Below are 27,274 nucleotides of genomic sequence, written 5' to 3'. Positions count from 1 at the left end.
TTGTGTCCTGTTCCCTCTCAACCCCTGAGTTCTTTGCTGCATTGTTCTTGGGCTGTGGAGCCAGACCCTTGCGTTCTCACCCATGTGGGCTTGGGTGGGTTTCTGCAAGCTACAGTTTTCTCACCGATCCGATGGGGATATCTTACTCCCATTATTGTGAGGACTTTTAAAGATAGCACCTCTAAAACCCTTAGAAGAGTGCTTAGTATGTCCTAAGCATTTAACAAGCGTTGGCCTTTTTATGGCTATTCTTATTAGTGGTAATCACTTGCTGACATCTTCCCTGGCTTCTGTTCTTAGCACTCTCCTGAGATTGCTATTGCCAAGACCAATGATCCCCTCTTGTTGCCAAAGCTCCTGGATACTCTTCCATCTCCTAGTCTTTCTAGATCTTTCAGTGATGACTGCTTGCTCCTTGACTCACTGTGTACCCCTAGGCATGATCACCACTCCCCTCCTGCCTCAGCTTTTGTCCATTCTCTTTTGCGGGCCCCGATCCCCTACCAGGCCTCAAAGAGAACCTTCAGGTTTTCTTTTCTCCCTGTACATTTGGTACAAGGAAGACTTCAGTAAAAACCTGTTTGAATGACTGAAGGTTTGTGAGGCCCCTCGAGGTCTTCCTCCACTGCTCCAGCCCTCACAGTTCAGCTGAGCTAGGGGACTTGGCTGCACCTTCATTTTTTCCCCTTACACTGGCTTGCCGACAGATTTAGCCCTTACACCAGGGCATGTCTTCTATGGAACTGTGCCACGGTCACCCCGAAATCATATACTCCTCAAAGTTCATGATCAGAAGACTCACGTAAGTGCCAGGTTATACATCTTGGATGCTTTTCGCACATCCCCACACCAAAGAAAGTTGGAACTTGAATGTGAGATATTTATGCCAAAGGAAAAATATTAATAAAATAAAATCACTTTCCCAAACAGTTTACCCTATTAAACATTTATTGTGATTTGGAGGGTTTTTTTTTTTTAATTCCCTTTAGTGTGGTGATAGTCGAATGAAAAGTAGTGTCTATGAAGTACTCAGCCTTGTGCTGGAGTTTCATGAGAAAAACCAAAAAAGTTGGCAGGCCTGGCTCCAGGCCTTCCCCTGCAGCAGGGGTGTCCAGGCCACGAGGCCAGCTTCAGCGAGCCAAGACCTTAAAGGTTTATTTATGTAGTGCCAGGAGTGGACTTGACAGCTTATCAAGAAAGAGTTAAAAGATGTTGGGAGGACAGTTAAAACTCTGAAACAAACTTTTTCATCTCATACATGGGAATTACTATATAGTATTTGTCAGTACAATCTATATAATATAAAATATTAGTTATTAAATAACCTCTTCCTCTGAAGAAGCCATCTTTTCTTCTAGGGTTGGCTATGTTTTTACATTCAACAACTACAACCCAGCAAGTGCATACCTAGCTAAGAATATTGATAGCTATTTTTTCAGCATGTCTTTCTTACATATTGAGTAAATTAGGCAGCAGAGTTAAACATTCATAATGCTACCCTGGTTACTAGGATTTCAGAGAGGCCATTTAAAAATATATCTATATATTTTTAGATGTAGGTGGACACAATACCTTTATTCTATCTATCTATCTATCTATCTATCTATCTATCTATCTATTTATGGTGCTGAGGATTGAACCCAGTGCCTCACACGTGCTAGGCAACCACTCTACCACTTGAGTTATAGTCCCAGCGCAAGAGAGGCCATTTCTCATAAATACCCTATAGACGTGAAAAACTGAGACAGTCATGGCATCTTAATGCAATAAAGTCTTTATTCTTGTGTAACGTTCATTATTCAGAATATTGAAATATTTCTGTGACAGGTTTCTTATTTACTCATTTCCTGATTTTTGAATATTCATTTTAGAGAAGGATAGCTAACCACATTTTAGCTCAGTGGGAGTATAGAATTTTTTTTATAAGATATTCTTAGTGGGTGCTGTCCCATAACATCAAGATATAAGACTATTCAGTTTCTTATTGGGTAACATTTCTGTTTTCTAGACTTGAATGGATTTCTGGGCTTGAGTTGAGACCTCCTTTCTGCCTGCTCATTTCACATTTCTCTTACAGCCGGAACACAGTCCCAAGAGCGGAAGCCTTTGTGCAGGTTATGGGGTCAGGCTGTGTCCTGGGTATTCTGGACTCCCTGGCCATTGGGGTTGTTTTCTGATAGTTATGTGAAAATTATTACTAAGACAGTGGCCCAGATATAATTCTCATGATCTGTAGAAATAGTCTTAAATATTCCGTTACCGTAAAAGTTGGGACCACAGTCTCGCTCCAAGCCATCTTGCCCATGATTTATTTTTATATCTTGAATCCCCAAAAGTGCTTTTTCTCTTGAAATCCAAGTCGATCTATAACAAGAATGTTAAAGACCTCCCTGTATCACAGCCTCTTTACTTCCAAATGTGCTGAGCCTCTGTCCTTTAGTGGCCTCCACATCAGAACTTGTAAAACTCTGGAGCCAGGAAGATTACAGCCTGCCCTGCCAGCTCATAAAATGGGAGGATGACAGTGCTCAGTGCTTACGCAGTCATGGTTGAAAAGCACTTTCAAGTGCCTGATGACACGTACGTTAGAGTAGGTGGGGGTAGGCCCATAAAGGCCTTTCTTTCTCTTTTTCTTTTTTGTTCCTGAAGATTGGACCCAGTGGCACTTTACATGGAGCTCCATTCCCAACCCTATTTATTTTTTTGAGACAAGTCACTTAGGGCCTTGCTAAGTTGCTGAGGCTGACCTCAACTTGTAATCCTCCTGCTTCAGCCTCCTAAGTCTCTGGGATTATAGGCATATGCACCACACCCAGCCCATAAATCCCTTTTTTGCTCCATGTTTCTGTTGCATTATCTTAATATGAGCAGAAACCTCTCATCACCATTGTTAATACTTGAACTCATAATTAGCTATTTTTGTTTTGAGTCTAATGTATACACAAAGTATACACACAGCTACCACATGCTTATATCAATAAAATTTATTCCTAAAAGTAGAATTGCTATATCTATTGGGATTAGGTTTAAATAGTGTAATAGAATATCCAAATATAATAGTGAATTATCCTCATATAAGTGATATCCAGAGTTGGGCATGGTAGTACACATCATAGTTCTAGCTACTCAGGAGGCTGAGGCAGGAGGATCACTTGAACCCAGGAATTCAAGACCAGAGCATAAGGACACCCTCCCCACATACACACACATGCACAAACAATTTTATGTCTAGGACCAGTAAGTCCATTACAGGAAGTGATTTAGGATTGGTCTCATTTTATATTCTTCCTTTCATCTCCTTTATCCTCAAGGTCCCCTTATAGTCTATCCAGGTATAGGTCAAAAGGGACTTGTCTCTCATGCAAGTCAGCTGCCTTTGGTCTTCCTGAAAATTCCAGGGACCTCTTCCATTGCCATGTCATTCTGCTCAGTCACACGACCATATTCTACTCCAAGAAAGTCTAGGGAGTAGTCTCTTTCTGGACCCAGCTAAAAATCAGCATTCTGTTGGTAAGAAACAAGAGGAGAATGGAATGGTGTGTTCCAGTAAGTCAAAGGTTCTGTACATTTTAAATACCAATAGATATTGATAAACAAGCCTCCAAAAAACTCATACCTATTTGATACTCTCACCAATGAATTCAAATGTTCATTTTCCCAGCTATTGAAAATATCTTCAGTCTTAATTAGAAGTAAAATAAAATATTCTCTACTTCTGTATTTGAATTGTGTAATCCTCTTGAAGCTTGAGAGTGACTTATTATAGAACTCTTAATGTCTACATTTTGCACTTCTAGAAGCTTCTGAGGTGTTAGATTTATTTAAATCTAATACTTTATCACTGTGACTTTAAAAGTGAAACCTGGGTTTCCTTGAAGAAGGAGAATCTGGGAACAGTGAGTATCCCCCCTTTCGTGATGGCCTTTCTGGATGTTTGCAGATGCTGACCTCACTTGGCATGGTTGAGTTCAAAGGAGAAAGTAAAGAATTAATGTACTCTTTTAGGAAAATAAAAGAGTTAGGAGTTCACTGTATGCCAGGCATCTCCAAGATAAGAGACAGACAGGGTTGAGCTTTCATTCTTTTTCTTGTTTATTTAGTTCCATTGTCCCATTATGGAACACCTGAAAAACTTAAATTGAGCAGCAAATACATCACTTAGGTAAATTTGAAACAAATATCTGTGTTTTTATAGTTCCATTCTTTTGAAAAGAGTTGTAGGTGAATAATTAGTGACAATATTTGTTAATGATAATAATATGATGGACTCTAGATTGTTATTTTCATGCACCTATGTAGATTATAATGAAATTTTCACAGAAAAAATATTGATGTTTAAGTTAAAAAAAGAAATATTCACAGAACTTAAAACTTGGAACTTAATAAGTTAACTCTTTCCAGTTTCCTTATATATGATCTCATGAGACCTTTTTCATATTTTATGCACTTTGTCCCTCCAAGAAATATTTTAATAATCATCCCTAAATAGAGTGTAAAAAAGAGCTGTCACATGGAGGATAAGCCACAGGACTTTTTAAGTCCAAATGGTATCTAGATCTTAGACCTTGTTTCCTATTTTTAAACTTCACTTATTGATGTAGACAGAAAACTGTAAGAATGTTTCACTGTAGCTTAAATTGGTATTTTTAAAATAACAGCTTTTGCTGGACATGATTGTGCATGCCTTATAATCCCAGCAGCTGGGGAAGCTGAGGCAGGAGGATTGTAAATTGGAGGGCAGCCTTCATGACTTAGGCCCTAAGCAACTTAGTGAGACCCTGTCTTAAAGTAAAAAGGGCTGGGATATGGCTCAGTGGTTAAGTGCCCTGGGTTCAATCACCAGTACCAAAAAAAAAAAAAAGGCTTTTACTAAATTGTTTTGGCAGCTACCCTAGACTGAAAGCACTAAAAATTGATTACTTGTGAGTTGTTACTCTATTCCTGCAGGCATTGCCCACCCAGCCCAGGCTGGAGTTCTTGTATGCTGTTGGTATCTGGAGTGCCTATGCTGGTGACCTGCTGCCCAAGTGGAATGGGTTGGCCCTAATATCCTCCTGGATATCCGAATTCCTTTTCATGTAGGTCCACAAATAGCATCACAGCAAATTAAAGTAATTTTCTGATTGATGTAAAGACTAACCAAAGAAACCTTGTTGTGTTTGGTGGCCAAAATACCACACAGCATGAACAGAGTGCAACTGCTGGCCCATTTTATAGCATTCTAATTGATAATTATTTCTCAAAGAGCACATTATTTGGCCACGTGGCAACAATCCAGTTTGGGTCCAGAGGCATTGGACGTGTAGATGCATGTGAACACCATAGTAAATATATTCTTCCTTTTGCCAAAATAGAAGTAGGTTATCCAAGAGGAAAGGGGAGGGAAAAGAAAATACTAATTTCCTCTGTACCAGAAAATGTCTGGCTTAAATCAGTAGTTAAAACCGTGGCGCATGCAATCATGTTAAGTTTTTTTTTGTACTTTGAGCAAAGACTCCTGGTTCCTAGTTAATAAGCTAGAAAATGAACTCTCTTCTTTTGGAAACTTGTAGAGAGTATATAAATGTGTATCACATATGTTTGTTCTTGGTTCATGGGAATTGCCCAGTCTGTTTCCCTTTTTATAGTTCAGAGCTCCTGAACACTACCAGAAGAAAAAACTATGTGGGAGAGCTCAAGTGGGAAGAGGAGGGAATCCTAGGTCTCCACATATGTGACACATTATAGGGACAGAGTCGCTGTGGCCAGGCCAAAGACCTGAAAACATCTCCACCACGGTTAAATGGAGGGCAGCCCACAGACTAGTCAAGGACTAAAGAGAAACTCTTCCCATGAGAATGGCCCAGAGTTGCTCTCTAATGCATCTGGACCCTGCAGAAACTCAGCAAGTGCAATAGCAAGAATTGCTTGCGATGGGGCATCCCAGGAGTCAGGAAGGTGGGGAGGGGTGCACATAAGGCTGTCTGCCCTTGTGTCTGATAAGAGAAAATCAACCCTACAGCTTGCTCCACTCTATTCTTCTCAAGTGAACCACAACCCTGAGCAACCACTGGAAACAGTTGTGACTGAAGCAGATGAATTGAAGCAAAATGAGGACCTTCCTGTTTTCCCCACCTCTTATTCCTGGCTTGCTACCTAAAACCTTAATGGTCCTCAGCAATGGCCAGTCAGAATGTTCAGTTGCAGGAACATTGTATGTATGTCTGTATGTCTGCCTCTCCTGCTGGTAGCCCCTTTCCTTCTGCATCCTATTATCTTGGTTCCTTCTCATTTATGAAAGGGTAGGGAAAAGTTGGCTGGAGAAGTATTTCCCAGTGTCATTGTTTGCAGTTAAGGACTTGTGAGCAGTCCACAAGTAGAAGCAGTGGACTGTCAAGAACTGTCAAGAACTCTCATGAACTGCTGGGGCCTGAGATTGGACCCTGCCAGCCACAGGCCTCTGGGTCAGAGGCATAGGGATTTTTCATCTCCTCATGGCTCAGCAGCAGCATGTTTTGCATCATTCCCTCCCTTGACCCAAGTCCCACAGGGGTAGCATGAGTGGGCCCAGGTTGATGGCTGCACATGGGTGGGTTGTCCAGAACCCCTGAGTTTAGGGATTTCCTAAATCTAAGGGGCGAAAAGCATGCCTGTACTTTGCTCTGGGAGGAGACACCCACTATCATTTATCTTTCAAGGCTGTTTACTGTGCAAATGCAGATATCCTTGAAAGATAGTCCAGAGCAAAGGGTCATTGTAATTTGCTTGTAAGAAAAATAGAAATACAAGAGACCCTGGGAAAATTGTCCTCCAACATGATTGTGTTACTTTTTAAAGAAGCTGGTAGCCTCGCTGCCCTTTCTATCCCCAGATTACCATTAGGACTCAGCTGTCAGTTCTGACTTGGAGGCTACTGAGGTGGTAGCTATTTGAAAGAACCTGATGGACTCGTTTCTGGAGAGATGGCTAATAACAGGGTAATACTGTCTCATGTAATGCCTCAGATAGTTAGAAGTGTGTTACTTGAAGATACCTTTGAACCTGAAAATAGCTCACAGCATCTCTTTTTTTTTTTTTTTTTGTACCAGAATTGAACCCAGGGGCACTTAACCTCTGAGTCTCATCTCCAACCCCCTTTTTTGTATTTTATTAGAAACAAAGTCTCCCTGAAATGCTTAGGGTATTGCTGGGTTGCTGAGGCTGGCTTTGAGCCACTGGGATTACAGACATGCAGCATCACTGCCTGGCTTCACAACATCTCTTGCTGTCTGTTTTTGCTCCCTTGTCTTGATGTGCAGGGATTATTCTCATTCTCCTTTCCACACATGTGCAGTGACTCCTTAAGACAGAGGAAGACCCCGTACTTGGTCACAATGTTAGCCCAACACATTTTCTGTTAGTAAATGAACAATTTAAGGGGAAAGAGTTGGGAACTTCAGGAGGCCCAGATGTTGGGCTTCAGGAAGATGGGGGAGAGGATCTAAGGTTTAACCTGCCAAGTTGGACTCCACTAAGGAAGCAATTATACAGCTAGGGGTTCTGCATTCTCAGGAATGTCCTTAGGATCACTGATGGCTAATGAACCAGTGAGCCCTGGTATACTGTCACACCTGCTGATTGAGGAGGGGGCTCCTTCCCATCCTCTAACCTCTTTCTCTACTTAGACTGTTCTATTTCAACCACAAATAGGGTCTGAAAGAACTGTCTCTAAATTCCTTTAGTCTTGGAGCACTTAGTTACAGGCATTTTTCCACTCCTACTACGGTGTGTTTAGCTTTTAGAGATTCTTTGGTGACTATCCTTGCCAGCTAATTTTGTTCCTCCTGCCCTTTGGGTAGTATATATCACACTATTAATGCTGGCAAGTGCTTTCCAGTGTTTTCAGGCTTACCTGTCAGTGTACGCAAGGTAGATTAGAGCTTAGCACATATTAACACTAAAATATTATATTCCTGTTGTGGCCTTTAAAAGCTGGTTTATCCCATGTGTGTTTTGTCTGCTTCATGCATCATAGTTCAGGGAACATCCTAATATTTCATATTTGAGAACATGCTAGATTTTAGGTTAAAAAATGTGTACGTATCTGGGTGGCCCAGTAGAAGCTTTTTCAGAAAAATGGAGTGAGTGCCTGGTTCTGAAGTCAGTGGAAATGCCCTTTCCGTATTTGATCCTTTTATGCGAACCTTCGAGCTGCCTGGTGCTCACCTGTGTGCAGTTGGCACCCAGGAGTGTCCTGAGATAAATGGTTGATTTACTTCAGAGTTGGCAATATCATCATATTGGTCATCAGCCACTTCTGCATCCTGTGGCTTTGAATAAGAAACTATCTTGTAAAACCAGGATAGTGAAATAGCACTCATGAAGAGGAGGTTATGAGGGTAGAGAAGGTTCCTCAGGAGGCTCACATTAGCTGAATTTCAGGGGGGTGTGGAGGAGACAGAGGGTACTGTTGGCTTGAGTCATTTGCAGAACTGACCATGTCGAGCTCTCTCATTTAAAAAAATAAAATAAAGTACACAGGTGGTTTCGTTTCTAGTGGCCTACAGGAGATATTCTGGTATGTGGCCTTCACTTATTTTCTCAGCTTCTTTCACCAGTAACACCTTGATTTAGGGTGACTGTTGAGGATAATTAACACTGACACTTGGCAGATAGGCTGCTTCTGATTTTCTGCACACTTGTCTGTTTTGTAAATACGAGCCCAAACTTTCATTCCCTAGCTCAGAAACGTGTTTCTATCCCTCCCGATCTTTCCAGGGTGTGTGCCTGTGTGGAGCTGTTTGTGCCCACACATTGGCATATATTCCATAGCTACCAAAAAGAAATTGGTTGCTCTTGAAATAACAAGGCAAAAAAGAACGGTTTTTCTGAGCCGTAACATCTGAAGAGCTGGAAACAGTTGTGTTTGTATATGTGATACTAAAGCCAGGAAATTTCATGCGAAGGGAGCGATTGTAAACCAAGAACAGAAAAGCAGTTTTCCCAGATTTTGGATGTCAAACTCTCAGGCTGCTTCCTTCACCCACTTAGCACCTCCACATCCATCCCCTTAATGTGCTTGCATTGTCGGTGGTTTCTGTTGCTGCAGATTTTGATGCCAGAAGACAAATAACAAAACAGCACGCAGATGCAACCCCAGAGCGGTTCCTACCAGAGTTTTTGATTGAGGTTAAACAGAAGCATCCGATCGTGCTGTCAGTTGGCAGGCAAAAGACATCATATTTTAAGATTCACATAGTTTTCAAGCAAGCTAATCTTTTCTGGCACAGTAATAGACTAATTACATGTTTTAAATAGTATAGAGTCCAGGCCCTGTTTCAGATTAAACCTCATAATAGCAAGGTCCAGGGCACCACCAGACATACCCCTGAGGTCTCCGATTCGAGCCTCTGTATGTAGCATGGTGCCAGCTGTTGGATGGCCTCAAGAGGCCCGCCAGGGAAGCCAGGTAATACCGCCTTGACCCAGTCAGGATCTAATTCTCCCTGAGCACAGAAGCCTCGGGACATGTCACCAAGGAAGGCTGGATGCTTAGCCATCTATGGCTATAATCATGTTGGTCACCTCCTGCGTTGGTGATGCCAGGAGTGTCCCTTTTTTGAAATGTCTAAGGGGGAAAGGGTGCTGTTTCTTTAAAAAAAAAAAAAAAAAAGAAAAGAAAGAAAGAAAGAAAAATAGCTTTGGCAGATGGGCAGCTCTGGGTCCAATAAATCCTGCTTCGTGGCTTGTTTTCTCACCTTTCATAATCCCAAGGGAACATGAGCAGTATGTTTAATTCGATCACATAGATTTTGAAGTCTTTGGAGTGTCACGTTTCTTGGTCACCTCTTAGTGGTGTCCCACCAACACCAGTTTGACTCCAGAGGGGAACACACAGTGCCATGGCGAGAACTTCGGGGCCAGTCTCAGCTTTGCGGTTGATTTCTGGCACCACCACCTACTGGACAAGTCACTTAACCGTTCTGCAGCTCAGTTTCCTCCCAACAGGCTTGTGGAGAAAATGAAATAAGATCATATTTGTCAGGTACAGAGCAGTGGTCCAGATATGTTAACTTTCTTCAAGTGAAATGGACTTTTTTTTTTTGTGCCTGGGATTAAACCCAAGGGTGCTTAACCACTGAGTCACATACCCAACCCTTTTTATTTTTTCTTTTGAGACAGGGTCTTGTGAAGTTGCTGAGGCTGATCTAAAACTTCCTCCTGCCTCAGCCTCCTAGATGGTATTACTGGCAAAATGGACCCTTTTGGACTTCCCTTCTTACCTATGTACTTCCTTGGAGGAGACTTGGAAACAGGGTGTGTTATATGTGTTTTTGAATGTACCTCTGAGGACTCTGAGCCAGCCTCATTACCAAGCATGAGGGCCGGGTGACATCCCTGGCTAGGCAGGGAGTCAACCCTTCATCCTGAATGGATCCAGTATCTTCTGCTCCATTGAATAGTCTGCACACTATCATTTTGCTCTTCTTACCGTCCCTTATTTATTATAGAGGACCCTAAGCCTACATGTTAGAATATATCATTTTTTTTAATATTTATTTTTTAGTTGTAGTTGGACACAGTACCTTTATTTTACTTATTTCATTTTTATGTAGTGCTGAGGATAGAACCCAGGGCCTCACATGTGCTAGGCGAGTGAGCACTCAGCCGCTGAGCCACAACCCCAGCCCTATCCTTTATTGTGTTTTGATACCCAGGGTGAGGCTTGTCAACTTGAACCTAAATGCTACTTCAGCCTTAATAGTGGAAACTTTCTTCCATCTTCAGTCAAGTAAGGACATTGGTCATGTGTCTTATCACATCTCATTTCAGAGTACAATTCAGGTCTATTTTGTGGCTCCTACCCCCTGCCCACTAATTCATTGATTAAATGAAAATTTTAAACACCAACTATGTGCCAATGCCATTATAAAATGCTAAGGTCATATGCGACATGGGATATGGTTTCATTTGGTATCTGGTTTGAAAGCTCACTTTGTTTTTTTTTTTTTTTTTAATACAGACTTCTTCTGTTCCCTTATGTTATAAAACAAGGCCAGTGATGGGTGGATAGTTGGATGGATGGATCAATCCATCCCTCCATCTTTTGTACTCTCAGCACTTTCCCCTCAATTGGCACAGTAATCCAGACACTGGGACTAATGCTGTGTTTCTGGGTGGTATTATGTTTGCACCTCAAGGCCAGGAAATCTAGCTGTTGAATTCAGGTGTGGCCCTGGAGTTCTTTGGTTCTTATTTCCTTTCACCGAGAATTCTGGGCTACTTTTGGGTTTTACCTCTCCATTTCCCCCAGCATTACGTTTTACTGAGTTCCCTGCCCTGATCTCTGCTCTAATGTTATGAAAATGATTCCAAATTCTCTGATTTGTTCTGAAATTTCTGGGTGTGTAAGCCTGTTTCCCCCACACACACACTCCATTTTCACACACACAAGTTTTCAAAATGGAAAAAAGTACAGGCTTTTTTTTTTTTTAATCTAAGTGAATGAGTTATAAAACCTTTTCTGTTCTACTTTGCAGAGTTTCAAGACTATTCTGTAATTCCTCTATATATGGCTAGCTGTGCATGGTCTTAAAAGGGGATCCCAGGAGCATGTGTTTGCTGAGATGAGCAAACAGATTCAGTTACATCAGGAGAGAACCTGAGCAGATTTCTCCAGTTTTAGGCTGCCTTCTGAGGAGTGTCTTGTCATTGACTGCAAGAGCATAGCTGCTGCTTCCTATGTCTGTGGGCAGAAGGAGCAGGAGGAGGAGGGCCTAGGGCCAGGGGAGGGTGCTTCAGCAAGTGGGTGTGGGCAGAGGTGCATGGCTGCCAGGGTTCTGTGTGTGCCGGAAGTGCAGGTTTGGCTGTGAGGAATGGAATGTTCCCTCTTGCCCTCCAAGAGTAGAAACAGCTGTGGAAGAGCTTGAAAAGAAGATTGCTAAGTGGAGAGAGGGGAAAAAAAAAAGTTGAAAATAAAATCCACACTGGAAAACTCAACAAAACTGTCTGCAATAGAGTAGTTTCCATCTTTCCATGTTATTCAGAAGAACTTACTTCCCATTTAGGATTTCTCTGAGGGGCAGGATAAATTGCCCAGTCATTTATTCCCTAGGGAAGGCTAGGATTGCTTGGATAGAAAATGGATTCGTTATTCTGATCACCAGGTAGTTATTTTATTCTTCCTAATGAGAGACCAGAACCTGTCACATTTGCTTACTGCATGAAAACTTAAATGCTGGTGTCCAAAGGAGACCTCTGTGAGTAGAGAATTATTGTCAGCAAATTTAACAGGAAAATCTTATTTTAGCTGGAAATTTAATCCTCAGACAAGTTCCCAACAACATTTGTTTTAGAACACCATCATTTAAAAAAAAAAAAAGTTCCTTAATGATCTAAACTTTTAAGAGCTTTAAGAGTAGAGCTAGACTGGAGCTTCTTATATCAGAGTTGATTGTGCAATCTTTTAAGGCTTGTTTACACTTCTCAATGTGGAAGGCTTATTTTTGGCCTCCATAGACGGCATTGCATATGAAATAATAATTGTGTAGGTGTGTATGTTGCTGGGGATTGAACCCAGGGCCTCATACATGCTAGGCAGGCACTCTACTACTGAGCTACATCCCCAGCCCTGAAATAATAGTTTTCTGATTTCAAGTCTGCTTTATGCTACCCTACTGTCTATATCTGCTTTTAAAGAACACATCCCAAAGTAGAAAAGGTCCAGTGGAAGAGAGTAGGTAGCTCAGAATTAAGACTCTAGCAATGTCTGAGAAAAATCATAGGATCAATTACTGACTCAGTGCCACCTCCTTCAGCCTGTATCAAAGCGGGCAGCTGTCCAGAAGGCAGTGAAAGGTCGGCAGTCCTTCCTTAGACCTTATCACTTTTAAAGAAAAAGATATGGATCTCAATTGTCTGAACCAGTTGCTTTAACTCTCCACTTTACTCTGCTCATATAATCACAGCTTTAATTTCTGATCCCAGTTCTTACCCTTATCAATTCTCAGTGATGGAAAGTTGGTCTCACAGGACCTTGATCACTGAGCTATGTCCTCAAACCTGGAAAAGACTGGGTATCACTAAGTTGGAATCACATCTCAGTCTGTGGAGTGTTAGAGGAATCTTCCAGTGGTTTTCAGCCTTAATTGCACTTTAGAATCATCTGGGGAGCTGTAAAAATGCATCTGTGTGCAGGCCTTACCACACCAATTGACCCAGAAACTCTGGGATTGGGGTGTCAGTGATTCAAGTCTCCCCAGGTGCTTCTAATGGGCAGCCAGGATGAGCTACTACTGAAGAGAAGTCAAGGGCCTAGTCCAGAGAACTGCCAGTCATCAAAAACAAAGGCCCCTGTCCAGGCCCTCGCTTGAAGCTGTCTTTGCCTTGCTCTCTGGCACACAGATCTCCGAGTCTCCCTGTGACTGGTGCTTTCCAGCGGGCTGTTCTCAAAACCTCCTTCATCTGTAGTTCAGCAGGTGCATGTTTTAGAATCCAGGAGTTTGGCCCCTTGTTGTGAGTTGTCATTGCCCACACGTGAGTAGAAATACTTGCAATGCTGGTCCTGTTCAAACAGCAGGTGCGCCCTGCATTGAAAGGCAGTCCTTCCCCTTGAATTCCCTTCGCAGACCAGGAGACACCTGCAGTTGCCTGGGGGAGGGGGGGAAGTGGTGAGCCTGGCTTTGGAGTTGACAGCCATAAGTCATTTTGTTGCTCTCCAGACAGCCTAGAAAAAGACAACCCTCACCCCTTTCTCATTTTTTCTATTAAAAAAAATTAAGCAGGGTCTTTTAAGAGTTAAATTACACAACTCCTTTTTTATTTTTAAAGTGAGTAGATTTCTTGTTGCTGAGAAAGATAAATTGATACCACATGTTGCTTCCAGACAAAACCCTCTCTGTGTTCCAGGGGAAGCACATGCAGCTGGTGTCTGGGTTAGTGGACAAGTCTCCACAAGGTAAACATGGCTTGGAAGGGGCTGAAGCGGATGTAGGGTAGCAACAGTCAAGAAATTTCCAGTTAATCCCAGCTGGCACGGTACCTTTGAAATACTTCAAAAAGTTTACAGTCCTTTCTTGGAAGGAACCACCCTATCACCTTTTGGCTTCAAGTGGATGATGCTCGGAAAACAGTCAGTGAACGTTTGTGACGTCACGGCTTCCATGTGTGGGATCTGCAGCAGCTGAGAGCGTCTTTGTGCCTGGCGCTCTGCAGAGGGGTGTGCCTGCAGCGGTTCGCTTCATCTTCCCAGCGATCCCAGCCTTAGAAGAGAGCATTTTAATCTTCCCTTTTCCAAAGGGACAACTGAAGTTCAGATTGCAGGCAAATGCCAGAGCCACACGTACACACACGGATGACATCAAAGCCCGAGGTCTTCAACATCATGCCGTCTTCCTGCTTTGGCCTCTAGAACTGTGCATGTTGAGTTAGCCACTTTGCACATTTTTGGTGGAATACTCTTTCATTTCAGGCAGCTTCTCTTTGAAACCTAACTTTATCTTGTTTTGGGTCCATCTGTTTTCATAACCAACTGAATATATGTAGGGGGCATGGACACTTTAGCTTCTGCAATAAATGTGTCATGCAATAGAAAACTCGAATGTTTGTCATAGCAAGAAAACTAATTACCAGATTCTGATAAGTGCAGTCATTTTTATGCTGAGTGCTTCAAGGTGGGCCAAGCAAGGAATCTCTAGGCAGTGGCGACACAATGCAGTCAGCATGACTGAGACGTGAATTCCGTCACGCATCAGCCTCCGTGCACCTGCTGCCCATGCCTCAGTGAAGGGTTGTGCCTCTAATTGCAGCCGCAGTCATAGAGTGCACAGGTTTGCCGGTTGTTACTAATTAACCTAATGGGTTTCTACCCCAGTGGATGGGCTGTTTCAGCATAAATCACTTGGTAGAAGATTGACATAAGAATACTCCCCATCAAATTTTTATCTCTGCTCTCTCTTTTTAGACACATTGTGATAGAATTACTTTAGTGATAGAATTACTTTAAAGGTTCTATAAATCCTTGGGTCCAAGTTGGGGGAAATTGGGTGTATTTGTCCTTGAAGTTTAAATTGCTTTCTAGAGATATTTGTTTTCTTGAAAGTCATCAGAATCTGGATTTCTAATTAGTGGATTTTATATATATATATATATATATATATATATATATATATATATATTGAAGATTGAACCCAGGGGCACTTTACTACTGAGCTATAGCCGCAGTCTTTTGAGATAGGGTCTCATAAGTTGCTAAGGCTGGCCTCAAACTTGCCATCCTCCTGCCTTAGCCTCCTGAGTTGCTGGGATTACAGGTGTGTACCACTGTACCCAGCTAAGTAGTATTTTAAATAACTAGAACTATTCCCATGGTTTGGGGTTGAGGTAGCTTCTTTAATAATAAATAAACAAGACAGAATGGGCTGAGCTGTAGCAGTAGGAGTTTTGGTGGGTAATAGATAACTCATCCCTAGGGAGAGCGCATCCCTAATTCTTTAGCAGATTACCATTGGTCTGCCTCATAGGCTGTTTTACAATATGTATTTAGATCTGATTTTTAAAAATCGCTCTAGTTCTATCAAATCTTCCTTCATTAACTCATCTCCCAATCTTCGAACTAATGGAAAATCTTAGAAGTTTAGACCGGTTGATTGAAAGGAATATGAATTCATAGAAAACCATAGACTATTTTTGATGGCAGTTTTCCTGGGGTTAAGGTGTGGAAGGGACCATTTGAAATCTTAATGAAAGGTAAGAGCAAGATGATATCTTTATCAGGGAAGGTGTAGAGAAATGCTGTAGTATTGACATTTTGCCTGTATTTATGTACCTAACATTCCTATTCCTGCCTCTCCAAAACTTAGGCAGAGAAGCTAGTAATTAGAATTCTGAACTCTGAGCAAAACAGTGGAATATATATCTGGCTTCTGACCTTGGCACGGCGTGGGGCATTTGAACCAGAAATGGATAGGTGAGGTGTGTTTGTTGGCCTTCGTCAATGCCCCACTTTCAGATTGTGGATTTTGTAAATGAATGGGTAGCCAACCTGTGTGAATAGATGGCTGCTGTGCTAGGGGACTCCGAGTGTGGTGGTGGCCCAGTTTTTGTTTGTGTTGTCTCAGTAATGTATCTGGAAAAACCTGTCTTGAGCATTCTCTAGATAATAAGCCTCAGGGAATGTTTTCTGTTGCTAATAAACCTCTAAAGAGAGAGTTGAGCGAAGATTGGACACTGAAGCAGATCACCCATTTAATAAGGTGGGCTTTGCTGTGGGGGCTGGTGGGAGTTGGCATTGGTTTGTGGGAGCCCTGTCACCTGCTCCAGAGTACAGTGGTGGCTGCCTGCCTGAAATGAGGCAAGCATGTGCTACAGAGTCGGCTTGCACTCTCTGGTTTGCTCTGCTGAGAGGCAGACTGACGTCCTTTTTTTTTGTTCTGGAGATTGAACCCAAGGGCTCTTAACCATTGAGCCACATCCCCAGCCCCTTTTATTTTTTATTTTGAGACAGGACCTCACTAAGCTTCTCAGGGCCTCGCTAAGTTGCTAAATTGCTGATGCTGACTTTGAACTTGCCATCCTCCTGCTGTAGCTTCCTGAGCCACTGAGATTACACTGTGCACCACACCCAGCCAGACTCTATAATGTTTTGGTGGGAAAACACTAAATTATTACTCCCAACTTTAATAAATAAAACTGTAATAAGTATGCTTTTGTAAATCTTTCATAAATGTTAGTTTCTTTAGATGTTTCTCTTAAACTGTTAGCACAAATAGATTTAAATGGTGACTTCTAAATAATTTGGTGGTAGGCCTTGGAAGGGTTGTAAAGAAGCACTGGCTTAGAGTTGAGAAACCTAATTTCCGTTTGGGTTCTTTAGGCACTAGCTGTGGGGCCTTCTGTCATGTTATTTAATGTATCTTAGCCTGAGCCTTCATATGTAAAATTAGGGCACTGATTTGCTAACTGCAGGTCGATTAGCCTTAGGGACAGTGAACCTAAATACTACAGTTCTGTAACTGACAATGCTATAATCTGGCAGGTCCTCGATTTGTTACCCTTGCAATTAGGGACTGGTGGGTGATCTTCATGGTCCTTCCCTGCCCTGACATCCTGTGGTTCTGGCCCTCCATGTGGGTGTTCCAGCTCCTTTGCCACATGCCTTACAGAAGCTTAATGTCTGTCTCCAAATCCAACCAGTTGTAGCTTGTAATTGCATAAAATTATATGTTGTTGGAGTTCAGAGTCATAGTAATAAATGGCCATCAGAAAATTCATATGGAGAATTTTGAAGTTCTATAAAATGTTTCATTCTTTTTCTCAGTAGGTTTGGAATTGGTGAAACTAAAATACATTTTTAAAATATTGTTGCTTGAATGAGAGGATAGTTGGATACTTGAGATTGCTCCTTCTTGTTAATTCTGGGTGTTGGTGTGAACTCTTCCCAGCATCTAGAGTGAAGGGGGCTGCCCGGATAGGGGTAATTAGGGAGCTGACCACTTGGCTGCCCCCCAGCCACAGACCTTTCCTTTTTTTACCCGGAAGCTTGTTTTCATTTTATTGAATACATTGAGTCACCTGAGTACAGGAGTGGAGCCATCTTTCATTCACCTGCTTTTCAAACCATATGTGTCAGGAGTATGATTCATACTCATTTCATAGAGAAACTGTTCTACTTGTAAAGAAATGCAACTTCTGAACCATTAGTAGAGAAGCCATTATTCTTTTTAAAAACCATAAGAGTAAAAGGGGAGCAAGATCTACTGTCTCTTAGGCAACATTTATTTCCTCAGATACTCAGCACGCTGCACATTTTCTCTCTCGGGCATTCTGATGGCTATTGTAGAAATGCCAACTTGTGACCCATGGTGGTTAGTTTTCATTGTCCAGTCTGAACTAACTGCAGTCCCTTCTTGCATGGGAACATACGTAGGAAACTCTGAGTATTTTGAGTTATTTACTTATGGTACAATCCTGCTTTGACTTTCTGTGTTTTAAAAACATTCTGGTAGAACACATGTATTTGTATCTTCTGTATAAATACAGTTGATGATTGCCAATTTTTTTTAAAAAGTAACTTTTAGGATCGTTCATATTTTTTTAAAACTATATTTTTTTTAAAGAAAGAGAGAATTTTTCAATATTTATTTTTTAGTTTTCGGCAGACACAACATCTTTGTATGTGGTGCTGAGGATCGAACCCGGGCCGCACGCTTGCCAGGTGAGCGCGCTACCGCTTGAGCCACATCCCCAGCCCTAGGATCGTTCATATTTAATATATAGTCTCAGGTGATATCTTTTATCTTGCAAATAAAAACTCATCTGGCTTGCAGGTGCTGTTCCAGATGTGGAGAATATCATCAACTCCTCTTTTTTTAACCACACATGAGACTGCTCAAGCCATGAGCTACATGCTTCATAAGAGCAGCAAGAACACCCTGACTTCATAGTGTGAATGGCTTCTGAAGTATATTATCAGCTGTCATCATTACATCATCCCTGGCAGGGAGGGTGCTGGGATATTATTGGGGCCATACGAAGATGGTGAACTGCAGTTTTTGCAGACGGATTAAATGATTTATTCAGGGTCACATGGTTGGTCAATGGCAGAGATAGGACTGAATCTGGGTCACCCCTGTTAACTGGGTGTATCCACTAAGCCAGGATGAAGATTCTTTTAAGATGGGTGCAGTCATTAGGGTTTTGAAGGTGTTTGCCCTACTTTAAAAAAAAAAAAAAAAAAGACCTTCTATTTTAGAAAAGTTTTAGCTATACAGAATAGTTGCAAAGATATTCTCATATGCCCAACATCCTGTTTCCCCGATTCTTAACATTTTATAGATGTTATAGATGTTCCATGAGTCACAGCTCATGAGCCAGTATCGATAGGGCTGGAGTCCGTACATTAATCAGATTTCTCTCATTTTTTCCTAATGTCCTCTTTCTGTTTCAGGAGCCCCTTTAGGATACCACATTACCTTTAGCTGTCATGTCTCCTCAGGTTCTTCTTAAATGTGATAGTTTTTAGGAGTATTGAACAGGCACTTTGTAAATTGTTCCTTAATTGGGATTTGTCTTTTTTCTCATGGTTAAACTGGGATTATGGGTTTTGGAAGGTAGACCACAAAAGAAATTGCCATTTTATCACATCCCGTGGTGGGCACGTGCTGCACACATGCCTTGCCCCCATGGATGGTGACCTTAATCACCTGGCCAAGATCTGTCAGGTCCTCCACTGTACAGTTAACTTGTCCTCCCCCTTTTCATAGTGTGCTCTTTGAGAGGAACTTACTGAGCTCAACCCACACTGCATTGAGGGGAGAGTGTCTATATAAATTATTTGGATTCTTCTAGAAGGCAGACTTGCCTAGTTCTTTCATCAACCTAGAAAATCCTGCTCTGCCATTCTTATGCCTGCCAGGTGTTATATAATAAGGTGGGAAACTGTGGAGTCATAGGAAGGGTAGGTAACAACTCATACTATTTCTATTCCACAGAGGTAATTAAGAATAAGCAGGCTGCCTCTGTACTAGTGTAGGAGGGGACCCTAAGAGAATAAAATGGCCACCCAGGTGATTAATGACCCTTGGAAAGCCAGAGAGGTTTGTTGCAGAGTGCAGGGAGGGACTGCTAATAAATTACAAGTGTGAACTATAATATAGGAAATATAATTATAGAAAGGACAATAAAACTTAGGAATTTGAGGAAAACAATGTCATTGCACTCATGCATTCCTAGTATCTTCTGGATATGAAAATTTCTCCCCACCTCCTAGATCTGATACCTTCCATTTAACATTTAACAGGTTGTCATTTTATTCCAAGTCAAGGAGGGTCATGCAGATGTTTGACTTTTTTTTTTTTTTGCCTTTGAAATCAAGGAGACCTTAAAAAAAAGAGGATTCTGGTTAACTATTTTTTCCTGCATGCTCTGTTTGGGATCATTCCAACTCATATTCTCCGTTTTCCCTTCTCTCTCTGCAGAACTCTATCCGGCACAACCTGTCGCTGCACAGTCGGTTCATGCGAGTCCAGAATGAGGGGACTGGCAAGAGTTCTTGGTGGATCATCAACCCCGATGGAGGGAAGAGTGGGAAGGCCCCCCGTCGACGGGCTGTTTCCATGGACAACAGCAACAAGTACACCAAGAGCCGTGGCCGTGCAGCCAAGAAGAAGGCAGCCCTGCAGGCTGCCCCAGAGTCAGCAGACGACAGTCCTTCCCAGCTCTCCAAGTGGCCTGGCAGCCCCACATCACGCAGCAGTGATGAGCTGGATGCATGGACAGACTTCCGCTCACGCACCAATTCCAATGCCAGCACAGTCAGCGGCCGCCTGTCACCCATCCTAGCAAGCACAGAGTTGGATGACGTCCAGGACGATGACGCGCCGCTCTCCCCCATGCTCTACAGCAGCTCAGCCAGCCTGTCACCCTCTGTGAGCAAGCCATGCACTGTGGAGCTGCCTCGGCTGACTGACATGGCGGGCACCATGAATCTGAATGACGGGCTGGCTGACAACCTCATGGACGACCTGCTGGATAACATCACACTCCCATCGTCCCAGCCATCACCCACCGGGGGGCTCATGCAGCGGAGCTCTAGCTTCCCCTACACCGCCAAGGGCTCCGGCCTGGGCTCTCCAACCAGCTCCTATAATAGCACGGTGTTCGGACCGTCATCTCTGAACTCCCTGCGCCAGTCTCCCATGCAGACCATCCAAGAGAACAAGCCAGCCACCTTTTCTTCCATGTCACACTATGGCAACCAGACACTCCAAGACTTGCTCACTTCAGACTCACTCAGCCACAGCGATGTCATGATGACCCAGTCGGACCCTTTGATGTCTCAGGCCAGCACCGCTGTGTCCGCCCAGAACTCCCGTCGCAACGTGATGCTTCGCAATGACCCAATGATGTCCTTCGCCGCCCAGCCTAACCAGGGGAGTTTGGTCAATCAGAACTTGCTCCACCACCAGCACCAAACCCAGGGCGCTCTCGGTGGCAGCCGTGCCTTGTCGAATTCCATCAGCAACATGGGCTTGAGTGACTCGAGCAGCCTTGGGTCAGCCAAACACCAGCAGCAGTCTCCCGTCAGCCAGTCTATGCAAACCCTCTCGGACTCTCTCTCAGGCTCCTCCTTGTACTCAACTAGTGCAAACCTTCCTGTCATGGGCCATGAGAAGTTCCCCAGCGACTTGGACCTGGACATGTTCAATGGGAGCTTGGAATGTGACATGGAGTCCATCATCCGTAGTGAACTCATGGATGCTGATGGGTTGGATTTTAACTTTGATTCCCTCATCTCCACACAGAACGTTGTTGGTTTGAACGTGGGGAACTTCACTGGTGCTAAGCAGGCCTCATCTCAGAGCTGGGTGCCGGGCTGAAGGATCACTGAGGAAAGGGGAAGTGGGCAAAGCAGGTCAGTGCCCAGTCACTAGGTGGGGGCAAAGGGATCCTGTCTTCTCTTTACTTTGAACTTCACGTGGAGGATCATGGAGCCGTGATGTACAGTCACATGGCTTCCAGCCAGTTCACCTTGGTGATTTTCGTGCAAGTCAGATTGGGCTTTCAGGTTTCTTTCCTCACAGTTTGGTGGCAGCTCAGGAACTTTTTTGCCAGTAAAAAGAACACACACAGCACAGACATTTAGAGATCTCATTCTTCTTTGTATTCCACCGTCCTCCCAGAGCTGTGACACAGGTCCCCCAACATGACAGGTGGATAGATGAGAACAGGAAAGGGGTTGAAGGGAAAGCTTAGGCCAAGTAGCTTTCTTAGAAGGGCTGAAGTCCAACACTGCCTCTGTCAATCTTTAGGTGTTATAGTTTCTTTCTCTCTTTATTTTTTTTTCCAGTTAAGCCACAATTTGCAGTGACTTCTAATTTAACAATAGAATGTATATTTCTGGACTTTCTCATATATGTGAGTATTTCCACCAGGAGCAAGACCTGTTAGATTATTCCTCACCATAGTACTAGGAATCTTTATTAGCATTCAGGATCTAAGTATTTAAAAAAGCAAAAGAATTAAGTTGAAAGCACAAGTTGTTATACAAGGGAGCACTTACCATATACTTCCTGTTGCCCAACCTACATGTGATGTCAGGGTGAATGGGCTGTGAATGGTGAGAGAGATTTTTTAATGATGGCATTTTAATGCTGTTGTAACCAGAAAGATCAGGCAGTGTGAAGTGGTTAAGAAGAGCATCTGAGTGAAGGGCTGGGGCTGGGGCTCGGGGGTAGAGTATTTACCTCACACATGTGAGGCCCTGGGTTTGATCCTCAGCACCACAGAAAAAAAATTAACAAAAATAAATTTATAAAAAAAATAGTATCTGAGTGGAGTCAGGAGTTGAGGGCTCAGCCCCACTTCCACAGTTTTCTGGCTGCTGTTGTGGTCTTGTCACTTAGTCTTTGAGCCTTAGTTTCCCATTTTATAAAATGAAGTTACTGGCCCTTGTTACTTCATAGAATTATCACAAGAATCAGATGCACAAAAGTGTATGAAAACCCTTTGTAAGACTGCAGTGGTTTAAAATGTGTACAGTATGATTAGTTCAACAACACACGAGCAAGAAAGAACCCAGAGGCTTTTAAGTACCTTGCCCAGAATCAAGCAGCTGGACCCAGAAACCATATTTCTTAAATGACTTGAGCCATAGTAGTTCTTCCTAATTTTCTCTAGGTCCTCTGGACTGAAATAGTAGACAAGCCTGCCCTGGAACTCTTCTCTTGAAACGAAAGGGGCTGGGGGCTTCTGCCATAGGTTTGCACCCCGGACACACCCACGTTGAAGCGTTCGGCTCTACACTCCAGCTCCCTGTTTTCTTCTTTTTTTTTAAATTTCAATCTCGGCAAGCTGTTTATCCCCTTCTTTAAATAGTGTGAAAGAGTAAAGGAACTCAAAGCCATAAAAACCCAGACTTGTTTGACCCTCTGCCGTGGTGAGGGAATTACAGGGTCTCCTATGGTGAGCTCACTGAAGCCCACAGTCACTGTCAAAAGCGGAATGTCAAGAGCCTTGTGAAGCCTCGCAGCATTCCCAGGCATGAGCAGGCCCCTCCTGGAACCCAGACATCTGTTCTTGTCATTTAATAGCCTTTGAGCTGATAAAAGGACTGTAACGAAGCTAAAGAGGGTGACAGTACTTGCATACCCGCCTGGTCAGTATTGTACCAGAACCTAGGCTGGTGGAGCAGTTTAGATATTTGGCTTTTGGAAGAATCATGCTTTGTCTTCCTTTAAGAAGAGAAATGTGATTGTGGCTTCTAAAGACACACAAAAGTTCTGATTTGGCTGTAGTTGTGAGGAGACCACTTCATTGGAAAGAATAAGTTCAGAAGAAAAATACACCATAAATTTTTGTCTCTTAAAAGATGCCACTGTTTCTTTATAGTTTCACATCATCACACTAGATGATGTTTTACAAAAAAAAAAATTCTCATTGTTCAAGTGTAGAGTTCCCTTTAAGGAGTGTACAAAAATCTTTTGAGGGAAATTTAAATATATTTTTTTAGTATTTATTTGATGAACTATGATTTCCATAGTAAGTTCCTTTGGGGATAATGCATTTACTATTATTTCCTCATGGAACATGTAATCACTTTTTCCTCAGAACATTCTGGGGGGGGGGGGTGATTTGAGAAGATACTTCTTCAGTTAAAAATGAAAAGTTGCCAAATTTTTTATAAATTAAATACTTCAGTATGTCCACAGGGCTAGAGAAGAAACATCCTAAATACAGGAATGGCTATGAGGGAGGTGGCTTGGGAGATGGTTTAGGAGTGTAGAGTTTCCATTTTGCCTTGGAACAAATTGTTTGTCTCAACAGCCAGGGGCACCTGGGGCCTGCAGTGTTGTGTGTGTGTGTGTTTTACTTTTAAGCTTAACTTGTGGTGATCACTTATTGAAGACGCTCTAGGCTTCAGAAAACAGGCCTGAGGGCAGAATCTCAGACCTCACTTTTCTGGAGTTACGCACTCTAGTTTCTCAAGAGCTTTTTGGTTTTTCTCTCTCCCGCTCTTCCTCTCTGACCCTCTCCCCCTCCCCTTCTCTCCTCTCCATTCCTCTCCCCACTCTTCCTCTCTCCAGACTGGCTTCTGGCTCACTAGCAGAAGGTCATTTGGCCCCAGTTGGGAGCCTTCTTGTGGTGTTAATGGAGCAGCTCTGTCCGGTTGACATATTGCTGGAGAATTGGAGGGAGATGTTCCTCTGGGGGCTGGGAATTTCACACGTGTCATTCACTTTAGACCATGTGTAAAATCCTTTGGCCTATATAGTCTCTCTTAAAAACAGTCACACCTTTTTGCAAGTGACAGCTACTGTGGTGTACAGGACACTGTCTTCCCTCAGGTACTGTTTGGGCTTGGTGCACATACGCTGGCAGCAGAGGTGGCCGTGAGCTGGTGTGGTGGCAGCTTCTGGCAAGCCCTCTTGAGTTTGACAAGTGCCTTCTTGAAGAGGGAGAGCAGCTTCAGCTTCACCCTACTTTTGATGTCGGAAGATGCTGAAATTCACAAGCTCTTTCCTTCATCTTCGTCTTTTGGCATTGGGAGAACTATTAGGAAGCCACTCAGAATTCAGTCTTATGTTGTGTTTCTTAATATTTTTTTAGTTGTAAATGGAGAGTATCTTTCTTTCTTTATTTTTATGTGGTGCTGAGGATCCAACCCAGTGACACAGATAGCTGTTCCAGGCAAGTGCGAGGCAAGTGTTCTACCACTGAGATACAACCCCAGTTCTCAGTCTTATGTTTAAACAGCCTTATGATAAAGATTGGAAAATATATACCAGGAGAAGCCCATGCAGAGAGGGGAGGAATAGTTCTCTTCCTGTTTCTGCCACTGACCACATCACCAATAAATCTCTTAGAATATTAGGTTTCTCGTCTAGGACAGAATTGTGGGGTTTTAAAGGTGCAGATAATATGTCATTTTAAATGTGAGACCTAACATTCTGTGAAGTGGCTCTAGTGTGATGATGTGAAACTATAAACAAACACTGGCATACTAGTGCAGAGATCATTTGGAATGTATACCTAGGCTGCTTTCCAAGAGGGGTCAATCTGTGAGACCTATTGGGTTGATTTCTGAATGTTGTGGTTCTGTAGTATCTTTATAAGATTTGTGTTTGGGGGTAGGATTTCTAACCAAATGCAGGTAATAGCAGCTATCTGTGTCACGTTCTTCTTGATACAGATCTTTCTCTTTCTTAGGGAATGTAACATGTGGTAAATGCATACTGTGTGGAGAGGGTATCATGGTATCTGCACTGTGACTGAAGAGACAGGTATACTATGCACGTCATCTTTCCCTGGAATGCAGTGCCACCCAGCACTGACACTGCCCTGCCTAGGTTGTTAGTTTATAGCATACCTAAGCTCTCCTCTGGCTATCCCAGGAAGCATGGAGACAGCCTTAGCAGCTCCCACTTCAAGCAAGTACACTTATAAGTGGCTTTGAGGGAAGCCTTCTTTAACCATGGAGCTATGTGGAACAAATAAATGGCGCAAAAATCACTGGAATTACTACTTGTAATAATTAGCTCCATTAAATGCTGCTTTTCAGCATGTTCATGATGCTTGACAGTCAGTATTCTGTAAGGAACATTTTCTGTAGGTGGCATTGGCCCAGGTGCACCTGTGATCCTCTCAGGTTTACTGCTCTGTAGACAGATGAGAAAAATCAGCTGTAGAGGCCCTTCTTTGCCCTTTTCCTCCCTGTTCCCACTGAGTTTCTTCTCTGCCCATGTCAGGCATTTCCCAGTCATGGAATTGGTCCCGCCTGTGGGTGATCTGGCCACCTGGCGATGTGGTAGACCCCTTGTTGGTGAAAATGCTGAAGAAAACCTGAATTCGTTCAGTGAAGTTTATTTGAGTATTTTCTGGGCACAGAGGAGAGAGATGAATCAAATAGGGTCTCCCCTTCAGGGGATGCATGGCCTAGTTGGGAGGGTGGTGGCAGTGATGGTGACCATTTGTCCCAGACCAAAAGGCTGCCTTACCCACAAGGTTTGGAGCAAAGGCTTCATGTGATGTGACACCCTCACGTGGCTGGGTTTCCTGAACAACCCTATTAGAGGGCCCCATTCCATCATCACAGGGTATTCTCCCTGTGTCTTGGGGCATAAAAATGCAGACCCTATGACTTCAGGAGCTCCAGACAAATAGGTCAGAGTTCAGGCTGAATCCAGATGCTGGTTTCTGCTAAATGTCCCACAGGACCCTCGTGTTGGTTCATGTTTGGTTTGCAGAGCCGGCCAGGCCATCACGGTTGGATCTGAGCCAGCTGCCCCCTTCAGCACATTGTCCCTGAGGCTCTGCTTTAAGGGGAGCTGCAGATTAAAAAGGCCTCCCCTGCAGGTCCCTTGGAGTGGAGCAAGGACCTGTGGGGCTCATGTCAGAAGGCTGCCATAGTCATGGCTATGTGACATTGAGCTAGGTCACTCTTAAATCTCAGTTTGCTTTTCTATAAAACCAGATTAAAATGTAACCTTCTGGCATAGGGCTAGCTCTTACAAGGACTAGCTCTGATATGGGCAGCCATCTTTTGGCATCTTTTTAAAGTCATTTAATGTTTAATGGGATTTTAAAAGGTTCCAGAAATTAATACAGAATCTAACAAGTAGTCAAGCCATCTTACTATGGGTAAAAAGAATGACTGTTCTCCTCGTAAACTAGAATCAATCAGGTTTCTTCTCATTAAACAGCACGTGCCTGTTGGATGAACATTTTTTTTTTTTTTTAATTTCTAAAGTCGATGTTCCCTGGAAGTCCTGCCTACCAATCTGGATACCCTAGCAAAGCTGGTGTTTTCCACTTTAGAAGGGAACTTCTACTACAGTTGGAATGGTGAGGCTGTGTGTGGTACCATAGTGACCATTAGCATCTTTAAACGATTTCCTGAGCAGCCTGGCTAGTTGGCTTCTGCTCTCCTTAGAGGGCCTTTTGGTCCCTGCAGGGACTAGTCACAAGCACCTGAAGGAGAACTTCACCTGCCTCTTCCTGAGCCTCTCTTTTGTTGGGGAAAAAACCTGAACCTCTCCCCTGTCAGGCCATTCAGAAATGTAAGTAGAAAGGGCCACATAAAGCCATCCTGCTGGCAGTGACTGGGCCTTCCTGCTCCAGAAAGCTGGTGGTTTATCTCTTATGCCACAACTTGGGCACCAGGAAATACAGTCCCAATACCCTTAAGATCTCTTCCAACTCTGACGTGGGTGAACCCCCAAAACACAAGCCTGCTCTTCTCTAGATGTCTCCTCTAGGAAGCAGTGGCCAGGCCCCAGACTGGAGTGTGGGGGAACAATGGGGACCGGCAACCTAAGGT

The 27,274-nt window shown here is 43.1% G+C and overlaps 1 protein-coding gene across 3 annotated transcripts in view; it reads left to right on the top strand.

Annotated features, from left to right (window-relative positions):
- Positions 1 to 27,274, top strand: part of Foxo3 (forkhead box O3) — a 120,416-nt gene that overhangs the window by 81,395 nt on the left and 11,747 nt on the right. For 2 of the 3 annotated variants that reach the window (XM_046430385.1, XM_058575202.1), the window contains one exon: positions 19,935 to 21,370. In XM_046430385.1, coding sequence (XP_046286341.1) covers positions 19,935 to 21,335 — 1,401 coding nt within the window. In that variant the 3' untranslated portion in view covers positions 21,336 to 21,370. Of the gene's footprint in view, positions 1 to 18,106; positions 18,173 to 19,934; positions 21,371 to 27,274 lie in introns of all 3 variants that reach the window. The other variant, XM_058575196.1, reaches the window with a different exon arrangement.

This window comes from Marmota monax, unplaced genomic scaffold (genome assembly GCF_021218885.2).
Source record: "Marmota monax isolate L192 unplaced genomic scaffold, Marmota_monax_Labrador192_F-V1.1 WCK01_AAM20220418_F8-fsc00013, whole genome shotgun sequence".
In the NCBI taxonomy this organism is placed as follows: Eukaryota; Metazoa; Chordata; class Mammalia; order Rodentia; family Sciuridae; genus Marmota; species Marmota monax.
This window is presented reverse-complemented; position numbering and strand designations above follow the sequence as displayed.